The sequence below is a fragment of the Aquarana catesbeiana genome, linkage group LG12, assembly GCF_042186555.1.
Source record: "Aquarana catesbeiana isolate 2022-GZ linkage group LG12, ASM4218655v1, whole genome shotgun sequence".
Taxonomy (NCBI): Eukaryota; Metazoa; Chordata; class Amphibia; order Anura; family Ranidae; genus Aquarana; species Aquarana catesbeiana.
In genome coordinates, this window is record NC_133335.1 from 209,227,595 (window position 1) to 209,247,887 (window position 20,293).

At 43.4% G+C, this 20,293-nt stretch overlaps 1 protein-coding gene across 2 annotated transcripts in view; it reads right to left on the reverse strand.

Annotated features, from left to right (window-relative positions):
- The window catches only part of ACSS2 (acyl-CoA synthetase short chain family member 2), an 85,178-nt gene that overhangs the window by 26,608 nt on the left and 38,277 nt on the right, over nucleotides 1–20,293 (reverse strand). The window contains exons 6-11 of one of the 2 annotated variants that reach the window (XM_073606596.1): nucleotides 19,700–19,775; nucleotides 17,057–17,171; nucleotides 14,063–14,101; nucleotides 6,702–6,839; nucleotides 4,412–4,582; nucleotides 1,807–1,940 (exon numbers count right to left, since the gene is read on the reverse strand). In XM_073606596.1, coding sequence (XP_073462697.1) covers nucleotides 1,807–1,940; nucleotides 4,412–4,582; nucleotides 6,702–6,839; nucleotides 14,063–14,101; nucleotides 17,057–17,171; nucleotides 19,700–19,775 — 673 coding nt within the window. The remainder of the gene's footprint in view (nucleotides 1–1,806; nucleotides 1,941–4,411; nucleotides 4,583–6,701; nucleotides 6,840–14,062; nucleotides 14,102–17,056; nucleotides 17,172–19,699; nucleotides 19,776–20,293) is intronic. The other variant, XM_073606597.1, reaches the window with a different exon arrangement.

Consider the following 20,293-nt stretch of genomic DNA (forward strand, 5'->3'; position numbering starts at 1 on the left):
CTGGAACCATGTCCTGTGGTCTGATGAGACCAAGATAAGCTTATTTGGTTCAGATGGTGTCAAGCCTGTGTGGCGGAAACCAGGTGAGGAGTACAAAGAGAAGTGTGTCTTGCCTACAGTCAAGCATGGTGTTGGGAGTGTCATGGTCTGGGGCTACATGAGTGTTGCCAGCAATGAGGAGCTACAGCTCATTGAGGGAACCATGAATGCCAACATGTACTGTGACATACTGCAGCAGAGCATGATCCCCTCCCTCTGGAGACTGGGCCGCAGGGCAGTATGCCAACAGAATGCCAAACACACCTCCAAGATGACCACTGCCTTGCTAAAGAAGCTGAGGGTAAAGGTGATGGACTGGCCAAGCATGTCTCCAAACCTAAACCCTGTTGAGCATCTGTGGGACATCCTCAAACGGAAGGTGGAGGAGCGCAAGGTCTCTAACATCCACCAGCTCGGTGATGTCGTCATGGAGGAGTGGAAGAGGACTCCAGTGGCAACCTGTGAAGCTCTGGTGAACTCCATGCCCAAGAGGGTTAAGGCAGTGCTGGAAAATAATGGTGGCCACACAAAATATTGACACTTTGGGCCCAATTTGGACATTTTCACTTAGGGGTGTACTCACTTTTGTTGCCAGCAGTTTAGACATTAATGGCTGTGTGTTGAGTTGAGTTATTTTGAGGGGACAACAAAATTTACACTGTTATACAAGCTGTACACTCACTACTTTACATTGTAGCAAATAAGGATGAGCTCAGGCGTGTTCGCAAACAGCACGTGCAGAGCCCGCCAGGAAGTCAGCACTGCACAGCACTAATCACAAGCTGTGAGACATTTCCCGATCTGTGCAGCCACGTATCGGGACAATGTCTCACTGCTTGCGATTATCTCTGTGCAGTGCCGCCAGCTATGAGTAAGCACTCAGCTCAGAGTGCGAAACGCGTCAGTAATCCTGTACTTTCTGCATGATGGTCTTGTATTTTTGATGATCCCATCTTTCCAATAAAGTCAAGTTTTCTACTACATCCGGTGTGCGGCATCCAGATCTTCTCATTTTAAAGCAGTGCCGACTTCCTGGCGGGCTCTGCACGTGCTGTTTGCGAACACGCCTGAGCTCATCCTTAGTAGCAAAGTGTCATTTCTTCAGTGTTGTCACATGAAAAGATGTAATAAAATATTTACAAAAATGTGAGGGGTGTACTCACTTTTGTGAGATACTGTATTTGGAGATCAGAAATGGAGGTGCACATTCAATTGTTGCATGTGGTGGATGCACGCATGGCACAATAGTTGTGCGATACTTTGCACATCAGACACAGTGGGGACTGGCATCACTGACTGTATATTGATTATTTTTATGTGGACATTTTGCTTTTATATTATCTGTGATGAATCTCATGGAGGTTGTGCTACACCATTTATGTATATCTGTTTGATTTTGGGGGGGTATTGTGAGATCACGGTGATGGTATTTAAGCTTGCAACCGCCAATTTTTTTAAATTTAGTTTTTTTTGTTTTTTTTTTTATAAATTTGTGACTGTGCTGATTGCATTTTCACATTTTTTCAGTATGGTTAACGGTCAAAGGATTCATATTTCTGTCCCAATCTCCAACTAAATTAATTTAAAGATTGCTCTAAAACTCAGCTTGTAGTTACACAATGGCAACCTGAAAATGCTCCAAGCTGTGTATAACAGAAGTCATTATATTTGTTTAGGATGAGGAATGATGGGGAACTAGCTAAAAGGTTCTTTCAAGTGAGAAGTCTATTAACCCATCAAGAGCTGAATAAAACCCAGGCAGATTACCGTTTGACTGGCTCCTCTCCAAATTTCATTAGCAGCCGGATTGCGGTTGGTGCGGTGTAGAATTTGCTCACGCTGTACTTATCGATGATCTGCCACATCCGGGAGATGTCTGGGTATATAGGGAGGCCTTCAAACTGGAGCAAGAATGGATAAAAAAAAAAATAAAGACAGAGACATCTCATAAGAGAGTCAGCCTCAAGAGCAGCTAGAGTCACAAGCGACACAACAATGGATCTCATGGACAGCAGGAATGAGCTCAGGTGTGTCAGGATCCTAGTCCTAACCAACCCGACCTATCCTACCAGGAAGCTGTCACTGCCTCGACCAACTGCCACCCATATACACGCCCCTTTTATATGTAAGGGATTTTCTCGACCGCTTAGGATTGGCTTTGTGCAGCGACAGCTTTCTGGCAGGATAACTCGGGTGGGTTCAGACTGAGATCCAAAACACTCCTGAGCTCATCCCTAATGGACAGATCAAGAGACACAAGTCCATCTAGTTTAACCGCTTGCCGATTGCTTCACCCAAAAGTACGGCGGAAAAGCTGCCTTGCAGTGCTGGATCATGTATCGGATATGTGATCCAGCAGTTCTGTGTAGGTGACGCACAGACCGGCGCCCAGACCCCCTGGCTCTGTACTGTCATTAGTCACAGCAGAAGCCAATCAGCGGGTGCCAGCCAATGATTGACCACTGGCACCCGGTGGTCGGCTCCATTATTTAGCGAAAGGCAGCTTAGTTACATAGTTAGTCTGGTTTAAAAAAAATACACAAGTCCATCTAGTTCAATCAATAAAAAGGGGAAAACAATTTTTTTTTTTTTTTTACAATCCTATATACACAATTCTATACCCACAGTTGGACAGGACCACCTCTTGAGGGAGTCTATCCAAAGGAAGGCCAAGAAAAAAAAAATAAAACAGCAAAGCATGATCCAATTTGCTCCCGCAGGGGAAAAAAACTCCTTCCTGATCCCCTGAGAGGCAATCGGATGTTCCCTGGATAAACTTTACCTATAAATGTCAGTACCCAGTTATATTATGTACATTTAGGAAATAATCCAGGCCTTTTTAAAGCAATCTACTGAGCTGGACAGAACCACCTCTTGAGGAAGTCTATTCCATATTTTCACAGCTCTTACTATTGAAAAGGGGTAGGTGGCCTCTGAAGATAATAGCAATAGGTGACGCTATAACTTTCACGCAAACCAAATAATATAAACTTATTGGGATTTTTTTTTCTCCAACCAAACACATGTAGCAGAAAACATTTGGGCCTAAATTCATAAAGAAATTTGATTTTTTTTTTTAACATTTTTTTTATTGGATATGTACAGCAGAAAATAAAAAATATTGTTTTTCTTTAAAAATTGCCTGTCTTTTTTCATTTAGATTGGAAGAAAAAACCCAGTGGTGATGAAATACTACCAAAAAAAATTCCATTTGTGTGAAAAAAATGTCAAATTTAATTTGCGTACAGTGTTGCATGACCACACAATTGCCAGTTAAAGTAGCACAGTGCTGAATAGCAAAAAATGACCTGGTCATGAAGGGGGTAAAAGCTTCCTGAGGTCAAGTGGTTAAAGCGGAGTTCCACCCAAAAGTGGAACTTCTGATTTAAGTACTTGTAAGCACATTTGGCATGTCGTTTTTTTTTTGGGGGGGGGGGGGCGGGTACCTAGTTTACACAGGTACCCATCTCCCACTTCCTCTCCTGGCACCACGACGCCTAGCAGAAATTCACCTCTCCCCCCCTCCCTCTCTGCAATCTTCTGGGACACGTCACAGATCCCAGAAGATTGCCAGGCCATTCATAACGCACAGCACAGCTCGAGCATGTGCAGTGCGCGCCTGGCTGAGAAGCCACAGGCAATGGGAGGAGGGGGAGAGGAGACAGGCTTTGGGCGGCCGCATCGCTGGACCGTGGGACAGGCGGGTGTCTGTTTATTAAAAGTCAGCAGATACACTTTTGTAGCTGCTGACTTTTTTTAACAAGAAAAGTAGCTGCTGATTTTTAAATGGGTGAAAGTCCGCTTTAACCAATAGGAAAATACATAAGTAAATAAAATAAATAAAAAAAAAACCTGTATATACAGAATCCTTAAACCTTATAATAGCCAATCAGATTCTCCCCTTAATTTTCACATGCTACACTGGAATTATTTGCTATGGGAAAAAAACAGCTTGAGTCCTACTGTCCAAATCGTTGATGTTGTATTAGCCATGATAAAAGGTCACATTTATAAACCGGATCCTGCCGTGAGATAAACACATCATCTGCCATTGCTAACCTTTGGAAAATGAAATTTCCTGGCTACCATGCAAATTCTCTGGTTTCAATTTCCCCCTAGTTACTAACAAGAACAAATACGGAGGAAATAAAGTCAAAATTCCTGATTTGCATACCAGTCCTGGGTTAACGGGTCAAAGTAACGAAGCCAGGGATCAGCACGACAGCCAATTAGTATTTTTTTAGCAATAGCTTGCTATTTATTTTTCTTACAGCAGGTTTAATTTACAGCGTCTCACACTAGAAAGGTCAGTATTGCCCATAGCAGCCGGATCTATCTTTTTGCCCAGTGTTATCTTTGCCCAGTAACATACCAAAACACTGGTTGCCCCATTGGCTAGTGGTCCGTAGGTGAGGTAGGAGTGTCCAGTGATCCATCCAATGTCAGCTGTGCACCAATATATGTCACCTTGGTGATAATCAAACACATACTTGAAGGTGGTGGCAGTGAAGACCATGTAACCTCCAACAGTGTGCACTACTCCCTGTAATACACAAAATGGGTGTCACCTGCTGAATAATGATAAAAAAAAAAAAAAATTATAATAAAAAAAGAGAACAGTACAAAGGTGTGTGTGGGGGAGGTGGCACTTTCTGACTCTTAAAAGAACAAGTCCACTTTTGTGGGGTAAAAAATTGAAAATAAAAAGTAATATTGCATAAATTGCTACACAATTTATATTGTAATTGGATGTTCCCAAAATGATTCTTCCTTTTCAATCTACAGAGCTGTAATTTTCTGTAAAATTCAACGCAATATGTCAACCTGGAGGCACGCCTCCCAGAAATTTCATTTCCTGTGTGTGTGATTGGCTCACTGATTTTCCCAGAAGTCTCTACTAAGATACAAGTCAGATTTTGGGAATCCCCTGCAATAAAAATGTCATTTTTAGTAAGATACTCCCAAAGGGAAATCATGTCTAAAGGGATGCAGATCCTGCAACTTTTCTCAGAGTTCTGGAAGTGCAGCAGCTGACTGATAATTATAAAATGACTCCCATAAGATTCACTTTCCACATGTACACAAACAGCGATTTCTTCAGAAAAACAAAAGGTAGGAATCAGAAACAAAGTGTTAAAATCCCTGCAACGTACATAGATCACCCAGAGGGGAGTGATTAGTTTCTCAACAAAAGTGGAGTTACTCTTTAAAAAAATTACTTCTTCAACAAAGGGTACTGTATAGGCACCCCTTAGCTTTACTACTACACAGTGAACAATGGGTAAGTAGCCAAACAATTCCAACTTTTTTTAGGGTTCTGAAGTTGCATAACAGTTTTCCGCTCCCACTGACCAAAACTCCATCAAAGACACCAGATTTGTTAAAATCCTCCTCGGTATCACAATATAACCTCCTATATCTTCTTACAGAACGCAGTGCAGCACAATCCTGCCTCTGAGTATACAAACAGTGAATGGCTCACTGAAACCTCATCACGCGTTATGTTTCAGGGACTAATGTGCATGAAGGAAAGCACCAAAAGTATTTAGTGAAGTCCAACAGCAGATTTAATTAAAAAGGCAACTTGAAAGCCAACGCGTTTCAGAGGTGCGATAAGGTGCACTTCATCAGGACTTGGCAATTACTGTCGAAAAAAAATATACGCTATATTGATTTATAGTTGCCTGGTGGGCGATGTATCATAAGATCTAAGGCTTGGTTTACATTTTTCCGAAGTCGCACCTGTCCTTCAGAGCTCAAAAAATGTGCACGTTGTGGTGCCATTGATTCTTAAAGGGCACCCCACTGCAGCTTGCCAAAGGGCACACTAAATTTGGTACCAAATAACATAACAAAACGCCCCCCAAAAAAAAAAAAAAAAAAAAAACACGAAAAAGTGTCACTCACTCCTTTGGTGCGATTTGGATGCGGTAGGCAACCAACTCAAAGGAATGGGCTGCCCTACCACAATGCATGATAACAAGCAAAAAAACTTGCAGCAATGCATATGCTCTGTTGCACTGCACATATGTGAAACAAGCTGAACGCATCTGCTCCAAACGCCAGTTTACACACCACTAAACAATCCAGTGCCCCACGTTTCTCTTATACCTTTTACAGGGACAATAATGGAAGGTACCCAGATAGCAAGGATAACTTGCCACAAATGTGTGGCAATGTTGAATTGCAAGTCTAAACTTGCTGCACATTTACACTGGCAAGTTGTACACTTGAATAGCACATGAAGCACAAGTTCTGGTTGACACTTTTCCAATTTGTAGCAAATTTGCGAGGCAAGTCTCTAGCAAGACCAAAGTTGCAATGGTGAGAGTCTACAGCAGAAGCTCTGCAAGTCTACAGCATGAGAATTCAGCCACAGTGACCCCTGTGGTGGGATGACTATTGCACAAGATAACTGAACCAGAACTTGCAGCAGATTTGACTTGCAGAATGTTTGCAAAGAAAGTTGATCTGGAGTCATGCAATGCGGTCTTGTTGCAATTGTTGCAACAAACTTATGAAACCTGGCAAGTTTAGCAATAGCTTAGCAAATTATTTTCAAACTTGCAGCACAATTACTTGCTATCTGGGTAGTAAGGCATGGTTGCGGCCTTGTTTTTCAGATTTTCCGAACACCGGCATACTGATGTACTACTGATCACCTTGGGCTTCCCGGTGGATCCACTGGTGTACAGAATAAACAGCTCATCCTCAGCATCACACCACTCTGGCTCACAATCCATGCTGGCATTCTTCATCAAGTCGTGCCACCACAGGTCCACCGATGGATTCCACGGGGTCTGCAGAGGGAAATAAAGGCATTAAAAGAAAAACCCATTTCCCTATGCCAAACTGAGGCCACTTTTCTTCTATCACATCCCATATGTGTACCAATCAAAATTGGTTTGAAAGAAAACCTGTCAAAGTCTCCTGCCTCTGCTGGTGTCAACTAAAGATGCTATGCATCTGGCTGTTCTGAGCCATTGGCTTCAATACGTTCTGAGTCACTGACCACAACAGGCATAAAGATAGGGACTGCTGAACTTTGTTGGACTTTCCCAATGGCAAAACTCGCTGCGGTATATAGTGAAGTCAGTGGTCAAAAGACAAACGTTTTCATTAAGGTGGTCAGCACCACCCTCTTCATGCCACTCATGACAGGTATATTTTACACACACAACTGAAAGTGCCAAATATTATCCCATGGGTGCAGGTTGGTGCTTAGACAAGTCAAAATATACTATATACAAGCTGTGACACCTGGCATTGTGCTTATCTCTATATTGGCAGCTCTGAACAATGAAAATTCTGCCAACTCAAGCCCAAGCAATAGAACTATGTTATCTTGTTGGTGCACTAAAGATGTAATTTGTACCCTACAGATATCCAGAATATTACACAACCAAAGTTCAGGTATTGCACAGTGGACGTCTAATGTCACAGTACCTTTGGGCCTATGCCAATGGAATCAGTTTGAGATGATTCTGGGATCATTTAAACTTCATTTACAGGCACATTTGACCTGCAGATGACTTGCTTCTCACCTTCTTCAAGTAAGTTTTGCATCCCCATAGATTTGGGAATGTGAACAAAAGCCCGCCAACACAATCCCTAAGGCTCCTTTCACACTGAGGCGCTTTGCAGGTGCTAAAGTGCTAAAAATAGCGCCTGCAAAGCGCCCCGAAAGAGCTGCTCAATGCACTCCAGTGTGAAAGCCCCGAGGGCTTTCACACTGGAGCGGTGCACTTGCAGGGCGGTCATAAAAGTCCTGCAAGCCGCATCTTTGGAGCGCATTAGGAGCGGTGTAATTACCGCTCCTAAAGCGCCCCTTCCCATTGAAAACAATGGGGCAGCGCTGCAAACCCGCCCGCAAAGCGCTGCTGCAGCGGCGCTGTGCGGGAGGTTTTAACCCTTTTTCGGCCGCTAGCGGGGGGTTAAAACCGCTCCGCTAGCGCCGCTAAAATGACCGTAAGGCGGCGCTATATTTAGCGCCACTGTACCGCCGGCGCCCGCACGCCTCAGTGTGAAAGTAGCCTTAAAGTGACCCCATTGCATAATAAAAAAGGCTCAACCGAGCCGATATCATATCTACATACAAGAAAAACAATACTTACCTCTCCTGCCGCTCACACAGCTGACCACCACTCCATTACCTAAACCCCAAATTGCACGGGCACGCCATCATTTCTGGGAGTAATGGTCTCGTGGATCAAACTCGGTTCTCACTGGTTCCTCCTGCTGATCTGTAGTGACATGGCAGTCAGTAGATGAAACTGAAGAGAACAGATGGGAACCCAGGAAATTGTCACTCAAGGAAGTGTCAATTTCCCAACAGACTTTGGGGGACTATTTCTGAGCACCAGCACAGCATTTAGTAGTGTGAGCAGCAGGAGAGGCAAATATTGTCTCTCTTTATACAGGTTCAAGCTTACAAATGGCCATCTCTGGACTAAATACGTTTTACTGACCCTCAACAAGCATGCAGCTAGGAACTTCAGACCTTCTGATCTGCATACATGTTTAGGGTTTATGACAAGGTCTTTGGATCAGGTTCATAGGCCAGGCAATCAGCATTTTTAAAAAAGCTCAGCAATGAGAGCATACTTTCCTAGATTAGAATTCCTTTAAGGTTTTAAAAGTGCTCCCAATAAATCCATTACAGTATTTCAACTCAAATGATACACTATATGGCCAAAGTTTGTGTACACCTGACCATCCCATCTATCTAAATGGCCATAAGTATGTGGGTATTCCTCCAAATTACGTGTTTCATGTTTCCAGTGAAGAGTACTATTAATGCTACTACACAAACACATTTCCCAGCCTTGTGGTAACAGTTTGAAGTTTTCTATTTCAGCATGACTGTGCCCCTGTACCACAGAGCCATGAAACATGGGTTGATGATTTTGGGGTGGTGAAACTTAAAGTGGTTATTCACCCTGCTTAACTTTTTTTTTAAAAAAGTCAACAGCTACGAATGCTGTAGCTGTTGACTTTAAAAAAAAAAAAAAAAAAAAAAAAAAAGGACACTCACCTGTCCATGGGTCATGCGCCGTCCTCACCCGAACCGGTTCTATACCAGCCTTCGGGTCCCTGGTGCCAGCATGTTTACTGTGGGCAGCCAGCTGTGATTTCTTGCAGCTTCACAGCTGGCTGCCCACTGCACATGCGAGAGCCGCTCTGCGCTTTGTTAATGGTCCAGCAGCCTTTTGGGACCAGTGACGTGTCCTAGAAAGCTGCGGGCGGAACTTGCGATGGATGCGCCACGGTGATTCGAACAGAAGTGGGAATGGTCACCTGGTCAAAACCAAAAGCCAAAAAGAAAAAAAAAATATTGTCAACAATAGTGGGGGGGGTGGGGGGGGGTGGGAGGTTCTGCTTTAAGTGGCCTGTACAGAGCCCTGACCACACACCTGAACACCCTTGAAAAGAAAATGGAGCCAGGTCATCCAACATCACAATTGCTTCTTTGGCTGAAAGGGCACAAATTCCTACACACACTTTTTTTTTTTTTTTTTTTTTTTTTTTTTACAAAAGTTTCTTAGGAGAGTGGGGGCTGCTGTAGCCACATCATTGAGAGGGGGCAATGTCATTGTAATGCACTTGGTTTTGGAAGGTGAAGTCCAAAAAGCTCATATAGGTGTAATGGTTAGGTGTCCACAAACTTAATGGTGAGCGGTCAATGCCAGAGAGCTGCTGCCAAGCACCGGACAGACTGTGTTAGAGGAAATTCATACATATGCAAAACAAGATATGCAACAGTTCCATTTCATTTACAAGAACAAGATCAACACTGCAAATTAATGGCAGGAAAATGTGATATCAGACATCGGTGATCAGACATTACAGACATTTTCTACAAGTCACAAACTGAGCAATTTAAAAAGGAACTCCACCCAGTGAAAAACACAAAAAGGAAGCGCTAAAGTGGTGCGTTTACAAATGTGATCCTCCACCATTACTGTGCTACATTACAGCATGCAATATAAAGGGTGACAATGTTTTTCAGAGCCTGCAATTCTACAGAATTTGTGCCCCTGCCCTACCTACTGAACACTCTATGGACTATAGTGATCACCACACTGATGACGCTGCACTGTATCCCTCCTTTAACCTTGTGTTAGTCTCTGGCTGCCAGAGCTGACACTCCCACTGCAAGCCTGATATCAGCAGAAAGCTACTTTGTTTAAGATGGATGTCAAACGACTGCAAAGACACAATGGAAAATACCTACCTTTTGACAAAGTTCACAATTAATAAATGAGTGAATTTCAATATTTAACTTATCAACACAATAAAAATGTTGGCTACTATTGCTACGTTACTAATCCCAGAGCCTCATCCATAATCCCACATTTTTAACGTTTAATTCCAGCCTTAAAGTGGTTGTAAAGGCAGAAGGTTTTTTTTAATCTTAGTGCATTTTTTTCTAAGATAAAAAGCCTTCTGTGTGCAGCAGCCCCCCTCATACTTACCTGAGCCCCATCTCGATCCAGCGATGTTGCAGGAGAGACATGGATGTCCGGGACTCTCCCTCCTCTTGGTTCCCGCTGCTGTCAATCAAAGTCAATGAGCCAATGAGGAGAGAGGGGGCGGGGCCGGGCCACGGCTCCATGTCTAAATAGACAAAGGGAGCTGTGGCTCAGCTCAGGTGCCCCCCATAGCAAGCTGCTTGCTGTGGGGGCACTCAACAGGAGGGAGGGGCCGGGAGCGCTGAAGAGAGACCTGAGAAGAGGAGGATCGGGGCTGCTCTGTGCAAAACCGCTGCACAGAGCAGGTATATATAACATGTTTGTTATTTTTAACAAAACAAAAACGAGACTTTAGTATCACTTTAACTTCAGTTTTGCACAGTTGTACTAAAATGCTTACGATTTAATTGCACACTGCGAGCTTCTTACAGTGCGCGTTAAAATCTGCAGTAAGTCAGACAGAGCCGGCCCATTTCCTGGCTGGAGGACGTCCAACATAATCTAGCTTTTTCCTCCCCAGCCTGACTGACCCTGGCCCACTCCTTTCACCCATTAAATTTCAGTTCTTTCAATCATGGGGGCTCAGCATCACATGTAGGCGTTACCTGGGTGAGCCTACATTCAAATGCATCCTGCCACAGAATGCCCACTCCTCCAGACAGGTTAATATCCAACCATCAACACACTGATCTGCATAACTCCTCCCAAGATCCAGCCTACTGCTTGCATCAGGTCTGGGGGCCCTTGAGAAAAGTACAGAGGCGGGTGCTGCACCCTGTAAGCCCCTCCCACCAAAATGTAATTAACATGTTTATTGGGGGGGGGGGGGGGGGGGCAGTATTGGGTGGAGGGAGAAAACAGTGATTGCAAAATAAAAGCAGATTAAACTTAATCTTTAACGCTCTCTTGCAATACTAAACAGCTGTGATCATTTTTGGAAGACTAAAGCTGATGGTACACTTAAAGTGTTACTAACTCTAAAAACATTTTTTAAGGCATTGTTTGCATTAAGGTAAAAAAACGTTTTCACTTTCTCTGTGCCCCCCTTCCCTGTGTGAAGGTGAAGAGAGGGGAGAAGAGATCAGCGTTGTGCACGGCTGCATCTATTCTCCCTTTTTTTCCTCTTTACACAGCGCTCAAGCAGGAGCCATTGGCTCTTGCTGCTGTCAATCAGATGCAGTGAAGAGGAAGTTGGGGGCAGACCCAAGTACCGCTGTGCAAGTCTATTGAGCGTGGCTCCAAAGACTCATAGGTCGGGAGCGTGCAGACTATGCTCTCCCCATAGCCAGCGGCTGGGTATGGTAGTCCTAAAAAGAGGAGGAGGAGCCAAGATGGCCGCTGGGGACCCCAGAAGAGGAGGATCGAGGCCACTCTGTGCAATACCACTGCACAGAGCAGGTAAGTATAACAGGTTTGTTATTTTAAATAAAAAATATTTGACTTTAGTAACACTTTAATACCAAAAATCTAAAGCTGGGCCGTTTTGTTCAAATTCAATTTTTTTTAATAATCCTTCCTTAGTTGTTGCTATATACACAAGAGGAAGTTATTCAGTAGGCTGGAAACATTTTTAGTGAAACCAGCTGATCAGTTAAGGGAAAGTTCCAATTAAAAGGATTTTTAAGCCTTGTCAAGAGCTTGTTTAGAACCTCTGACAGGTCTTTATTACCACTATACGTCCCCACACTTCCTGTTCATTCAAGTGATTTGAAGGTACTAACTCTTCCCTACAGTACCCACAATTAAAAAAAATAAGGAGATCTTTTTTTAGGTGACTGCAATCTAAACTATCCAAATCATTTCTTCTGCAATGGAAGAGACTGAATGCTTACCTCTGTGGTGGGTAGAGTCTGAATTCTGCTCTCTTCAAGCAGTACAGCCTCTGGCAAAGCCTTCAGAATTCTATACTTCCTGGAGAGTCAACTGCCTGCATCCCCTGCCCCGCTCTATGGTTCCTCCAGACCGCTACTGTGCAGGACTCAGGGCATGGTTGGAGGACCTACCGAGTGGGGCAGGGGGATACAGGCCTTTAATGCCCCTGCAAATATCAAACACTGCAGACTTTACTAGAGGTTGTTCCTAGGGTGAAGGGTAGCTAACTAATTACAGTAAAACCTTGATTTGAGAGTAACTTGGTTTGAGAGCGTTTTGCCAAACAAGCTAAATTTTTAAATAAACTTTGACTTGATATACAAGCGATGTCTTGATATACAAGTAGCGTCATGTCACAACGGAGTATAAAAGAGAAGAGAGGCGCCTCCAAGTGTAGCATTATGGTTAAATTCAATGAAGATACAACATTTAGCAACATATTGCTACACTTAGAGGCGCCTCTCTTCTCTTTTATACTCTAACTCCTGCTGGATTTTGCTTCCAATCCCCTTGTGGAGGCTTCCATTTGTAGATGGACATTTTATGGTTGCACAACCTGGTCACATTGCTATAATCTTTTTATATGGACTATAAACTGAAGGACTAATTGAGTTTCCATTAAATCTTATCGGGAAATTTGCTTTGAGATACAAGTGCTTTGGATTACAAGCATGTTTCTGGAACAAATTCTGCTCGCAATCCAAGGTTTTACTGTATATACACAGATATGTCTCCTATCAGCTCCTACAACATTTCAGTTAAAATGGAGATTGAAAAAAGGAAGCGTTAACAAAATATTAAAATAAGGGGTGATATGTCCACTGTAAAAGCGTTAAGGGGACCTGAGATTTTTTTTTGAAAAACACGTTTTTTTAAACTTCAAAAAATTCAGGTAAAAGTACAGAAAAAGCAAATATTTGAAATGCTTACTTGTGATATTTTTCCTTTACATAAATATTGTAAATTCACTTGTAATATGCCTTTGAACCTGTTCGAAAATTTGACTACTGCAGGAGAAGTCAGTTCCCTAGCACAGACGTCCTCCCTTCTTGCACATCATTGCCCTCTCCTCTTCTGAGAGTGTTTAATTACTCTCTGCGCTGGTCCAGCTCCTTTGCCCCTCCCCACACACCCCTACATAACCTTTTTAATGTAGCTGCTGGGGAAGGAGTGCAGGGAATGCTATAGAGCAGTGATGGCGAACCTTGGCACCCCAGATGTTTTTTGGAACTACATTTCCCATGATGCTCACCTACACTGCAGAGTACATGAGCATCATGGGAAATGTAGTTCCAAAACATCTGGAGTGCCAAGGTTCACCATCACTGCTATAGAGTGTCATTTAAGTGACAGCTCGGGTCTGCTGTCGCATCCAATATGATGCCCAACAGCAATCTTGGGGCTTTTGGATGGGGAGGGAGACTTCTACAGCTAAATAGCATGCAAAAAAATATGGTAAATCCCTGTATAATGTTAAAGAGAGATTTCTTTTGAAGTGGTCTGGTGACAGGGGCTTTGTAATTGCACACATGTTAAACGTGAGTGTTGATCTACGCCTACACAAGACATTTCAGAGTTAATAGCACACCCAGTGACTAGGACAGACAGAACCGCCATGCTGTTAGTCGGACTCTGGAAACGGTCAGTACACACAGTGTCTTGCAGGTACAGAGAAATACCTGGGGATGAGATCTTTTTTGTTTCTCTTGCTTGTTTTCCTGTCAAAGACCCAGACAAATGTATTGAGCAGCATTATAACAAAATTAAAAAATAAATCAGGAAAAAAAAGCTATCAAAAGACAAGAAGTTCAAGCTAAAAAATAAAATCTCTGAAATCTACTTGCATCCACAATCTAAAACTAACCTATCTAACCCTGTAAAGCAAAGATCGCTATACATACTTTTTCTAAAGCCGCTTCCGTCCGGTCCCACGCTGAGCTGTCAGCGGCAATTTCTGTGTGTGGGAGTGTGCAGGAGAGGCAGCCGACAACAGAAGCCCCATAGTAACTCTATAGGTGAAGTCACTTCCCAGCTGTTTGCTGGCTGTCTTCTGCACACAGCTTCCGCTGCTGGAGACCGGACCAGATCAGCTTCAGAAAAGGTATGTATAGTAATTTTTGCTTTACAGGGCTAGATAGGTTAGTCGATTTAGAGATTTGAGTTTTAGAGTGAACTTCTACTTTAAGTCTTCAACACAGCTATGAAATGGCAACAAGTACAAACAAGGCATTGCAAAAGAGAAGGCAATTGTTAAAAAGGTCAGGAGAAGGACAATGGCATTACTATATGCAGCTGAGTGGGTAGGAGTCTGGCTAATCTTTACAAATTAAAGCAATGATTTGGTCAATTACTTCCTCACCCACCGTATGCTTAAAGCACTCATATGGTCTTTGCTGAAACAGAAAGCCTAGCTATGGTTGTATGCCATTCAAATCCATATATAAAAATGTAATCAAAATGTAAATATAATTTATATATTTCGATTGATGTAATAAACAAAAAATAATATGACAGTGCACAAGTAAAAAAAAAAAAAAAAAAAAAAAAAAAAATCACATAAAAGATTTACTTATTTATAGCATCTTACAAAAACTGCACAAAATGTGGAATGAAAACGCACTAAAATTTCCCCTAAATCCACAGTTTTCTTAAACTCACATCCTGCCTACACAAGATGGGTCCAGTGACACTATACTGGTCCAGGTCACAGATGCACCCCAAGGTAGTGGACCCTACAGCTGACTGCTGCGGATGGAGCTCTAGGTGATACACGAGAGCGGGTACTCCGTAGTACCAAGACGGATGACACTGGGAGCTAGAGCATGAGATTTCCCAGGGCGCGGAATCTAAGAGCCGGCGGGTGTTTACCAGAGGCCCCTAGTGGTGGGGATAGATTTAGCTGCAGTCTGGCTCCAGGTCGCGACCCCTAGGGCTTCCCAGCTCACGCTCACGGTAGACTACAGGGAGGTAGAGCGGAAGCAGTAGACTGCGACAACAAAAGGATAGTCAGGAGATAGCCAAAGGTTGGGGGTAACAAACAAAGGATAGTCAAGAACAAGCCAAGATCGGTAACTGGAATCAGACGTAGAACACACAGCAAGTAGCACACGCAGGACCGTTTTTAAGGCAGGGCAAAAAGGGGCAGCTGCCCTGGGCCCCATCATTGCATTGGGGCCCAAAACAGCTGCCTCATACTTGCCAACTATCTCAGTTTAAATTCCCTTATCCCTTGAAGTTTTAGTCCCGCGCTGTGTCCCGATATCTCAGTGTAAACTTCTGCTGCTGCTGCCCAGCTTTATGTAAAGACTGCGGCATTGATATGTAAATAGAGGCGGCATTCATATGTATATCGTGTCCCCCTGAGGTCGCATCCACCATCACTTCTGCTGAATGCTGCCCACTGGGGAGCATGCTTGAAAGTCCTGCCTACAACTGTGGTAATTAAGCCTAATATCAGCCTGTTCTGCAAAAGTAAGCAAATTGGAGGTGGAACCCTTCTTCAAAATAACATGGTGCCACAGCACCCTAAATTTTGGTGCATGTGAATACGCAGGCAGGCAGTGAGGAGATGATGTGCTGTAACCTTTAGCAAGCAATCTGTGAGCAGTAATGCTGTGCACAAACCACTTGCAACCAATCAATGAGCAGTAATAATATGCAGTAACCTCTAACAACCAATTAGTGAATGGTATAGATGTTGAGCAACCTCTAGCAATCTATCAGTGAGCAGTATTGATGTACAGTAATCTCTAGCAACCAATCAACAAGCTGAAGTCATGTGCTGTAACCTCTAGAAAATAACAGTGAGCCATAATGTGTGCTGTAACCTCTAGCAGCCAGTCAGTGAGTGGTAATGATACACTGTAACCTCTGGCAACCTCTCGCAATCGCTGACTGATCTGATTCAGTAAACTGATTTTGAGTCTAGCTGCTATTTATTGTATGTCTCAAAGCATGTGGAGAGTGAAATTGCGTGGAAGAGAGGGCCCAAGAAAATGTTTGCCCAGGGTCCAGTTAATATTAAAGAGTACACGGAAGCCAAACACCACAATATTGATCAGCAGGGCTGGCTTGCAGTGCACAGGTTAATACAGAGTTCCCTGATAGGGGCTGGGGTGGAGCCATGCTTTGAGGAGAGATTACTTAAGCAGCCAGGTGAGAGTGGCTGGCCTCATAAGCTGAACACACAGAGAGGTAAGCTGACAAACATTACTGCATATCCATGACAATTGTGCCACTATGTGCTAGAATCTCCACAAAAGATACCTGTTTCCAACCAAATTCCTTTCCTATCCTGCACCCCACGGAATATTAGGCCTTAACCTGTGCCATTTAAGGGGCTACTGCGTATGCCCCATCACATTACTTTGCCCCTACAAAGATCCTTTGCAAAAGTCAACTTTTTCTGAAAGTCAGCTCTTCAACAATAGCAGGTATGTCCTTCCACGTGACAGGGCTTGGACCTGGCAAAAGTTCAATTGGGTACTGTATTATGTGAGGGCAGCGGTGAGTGTCACCTATTGCCTCAGTACTGTAAGGACCAGGATTTTACACCAAGGAGACAGCAGTGCTGCTATCATTTAAAAAAAACACTCAGGCATTTACCAGACCTGCAAAAAAAAAACAAACATACATGCTGGGCCAGCTGCACCACACCCAAATCCACCCTTTACCTGCATATTCGGGCAGGGTCTCTTGCATGGTGGCGATGCATTGGTTGTTCCATCACAAAAAACATCATCTCTGCCCAGATGTTTGAGTACAATGCACTTTTTCAGAGGGTAATTCCTAGAAAGATGCACCAGTAAAATATTCAGATATTGTTTAGTATGGAAATTATAAACATTCAGACAAAGGGGTGTGAGCCAGAAACATTTAAGAATAAATGAGACATAAATAAAATGAATACATAAATAAAACAAAAAATAAACCTGTCATTAAAGGCCAAGTCCTCCTCTAGAATGTTACACCTTTATTGTGCCCTACTGACCCCCTCACCCCTTCCACAGTGACAGCGGGCAGTGCACCTGTTGCACCCGCTGTCACATTTCAAAATCGGTGGGGCTCCACCCACACAGCTGCATCATTCATTTACAGGAATCTGCGATTGAAGAAACTACAATCCCATTTGCCAATGTGGCAGACGGTTTGCACTTCTCAGTGGACTGCAAGGATGCCGATGAGCGCTTGTAGTCAAATCACTCTTCCTTCTGCTTTGTAACTGAAAGCGGGTACGGAGGTACAGACACAAAGCTGGAGGGAGAGTGTGCAGGAACCTGCACTGATCAGCCCACTGATCGCGGGTGCAATGGTTTGCGAGCTCCTGTAGGAAAAAATAGTTAATGCATATTTTTTTCCCCTGCAAAAATATATACATTTATTTCTTCTTTACATAGTTGGTAAGGTTGAATAAAGAAACCAGTCTATCCAGTTCAACTTGTGTAGGTGTGTGTGTGTGTTTATACCAAAAACTTAGCCGTTACATTTTCTATTGTAGGTACTGACCTTGAATGTACAAATCCAAGGTTCACAGCCTAGGGCCAGAGCACTGATTGATCCCTCTAGAGCTCAGCATCAGGGATGAGGTCCGAACCCATCTGATCTATCCCACCGGGAAACTGTCAAAGTGGACAGCCAATCATAGGCAGTGGAGGCATTTCCCACCCTGCAGCCACACGTATACACCTTGCAGATGTGCAACTGCATGGCAGGGAATTATTATTCCTCACTTATTATTGGCTGTACACTTTTGACAGCTTCTCAGTGGGATAGCCAAGGCGGGTTCAGCCTTATGTCCATACACGCCTAAGATAATCCATACTCGGCATCCTCTGAAGTTGTGTTGCTTGTATGGCCAAACTTAAAAAGGTTGCAAACCCTAAACCCAGTGAAGTGACTGGCCTCAGGTGATACACAAGATTAAATGAGTCCTCCTACATAAGTTGTACCTGTTTATCTGCAGTCTTCTCTTCTCTACAACCATTCAAAGAATTTATAAAGCTTGTCTGAGCTGTCAAACAGGAGGACAGCTTAAAATTACACACTGGAGAGCTCTGAGAGCAGATCTGAAGGAAGGGAAACACCCTTCTTTACACAGAAACAGAGCTGAGGCTGTCAATCGCAGGCTCATCTTGAACATGGACCTCCCTGACTCTCCAATGGGTTTCCTCCTTCATGTCCCCACCATCCCTCTCAGACTTTAATCGAAAGTCGGTACTGCCTCACCTCCCGAATGCAGCGAGGAAATTGATCCCCATCTACTGGAAAAAGCAGTCAAGTTCCAAACCGCTCAGAATGGATTATCTTGTGAACGATATTAGGGCCGCAGGAGGAGTGGATGGCGAAATGTAAAGGACAGACATGATAAATGGTATGGAATTTGGGCCACTTGGATTTATTATGCAGACAAGGCCCACGCAAACACACAAACAACGGGTACCGTTCCTGTGGGAGGAGTTTAACTGTCAGAAATGTTATAGACTTGACCATCCGAGAGAGTGATTTTCTTCTTTTCCTTTATTTTTTGTTGTTTGGTTTTAATGTTTCATGTTTTCTTTATCTCTCTGCCATCTGGGCTCTAATGTTTCTGCCCAAATCAGTGGCGTTTGCTCATTACTACTGCCAAGTATGGTAGCAGGGCTAGAGACAAACTAATGGTTATATGGCTCATATATGTTTTCATGACCACATAGTAGACGCCTCCATCTCTACCACTATGTTGGATGGCCAATCGGGCCTTATGTTCTGTACTTTGATCAAATACCCACTTGGGTTGCTTTGTCCTCTCCTTTTCATGGTTACTTGATTGTTAACATAAAGATTATATAAAAAAAACAATGGAGATTTCAGTAAACACACAAGCCTGGCCATGACCCTCTTAAATGCATCAAGCATATGATTAAAGTAGAAGTCTGGTGAAAATACTAGCTAAGCCTAAAACCTGTTCCCACCCCCATTCTAAGCCATATAATAAACTACCCTGTAAAGGAAAGATGTCTATACTTCTCTATTCTGAAGGAGCTCCAGTTACGTGAACTCCCCAGCGGCCAGCTTCACTGATAATGGCTACAATGCCTACGTGGTGAGATGTCATCCATAGGCTTACCATGGGGAACTCATCTGCGGCTGTCCCTGCTGTACACTAAAGCCGTCCCTGGGAGCCGATCACGTGACGAGACCAAAGCACCCTTTAGAATAGGCAAGTATAGACATTTTTACTTTACAGGGCAGTTGGTATAGGGCTTAGAATGGGGGTAGGAGCCAGTTTAAGCTTATGAAGTATTTTACTTGACTTCTACTTTAGATTCAGTACTTACTTTTCTGCGCATTTTTTTAGTGCTTCATCTGCGATCACCTTCAGGTTAATTAATTTATCTCCACGGAAAAATCCATCTATAGAGAAAGAGCAATTTTTATAAAATGTCAGACATGTCTTCGTAGATCCTACACCAAAAAAAAAGTGTTAAATGCTTTCAGTAAGGCCAGGTTCACACATTGCCATTGATGTGCAGTGTGTTAAAAGCACACTTTTTTGCACATCAACAACATGTGCCGCAAAATGGGCTTTCATGCAGCTCCGCTGTCCAGAAATGGGACCTTTTTTGTTTTTTTTGACAGAGCGCTGCAATGCACACAGTGCATTCAGAATGAATGGCACTGTGCCATCGCAAGTAGTGTGTGGTGCCAGCTGTTGCAGTAATGCGCCAATGTGAATGAGGCCTAAGGCGCCTGCGCATGTCACTTCCAGTTTTGGTCCGTTAAATGCATCTCGTCCCGGACTTCCTGTTTTTCATGCCGATCGATACTTTGAACCATGGAAGTGTATTTTAGTACACATTTTAATAAATAATCAAACAGATTCACACTATGGGGCTTGTTTATGGTTATCTCTGCATGTGAGCGAGGCTGAT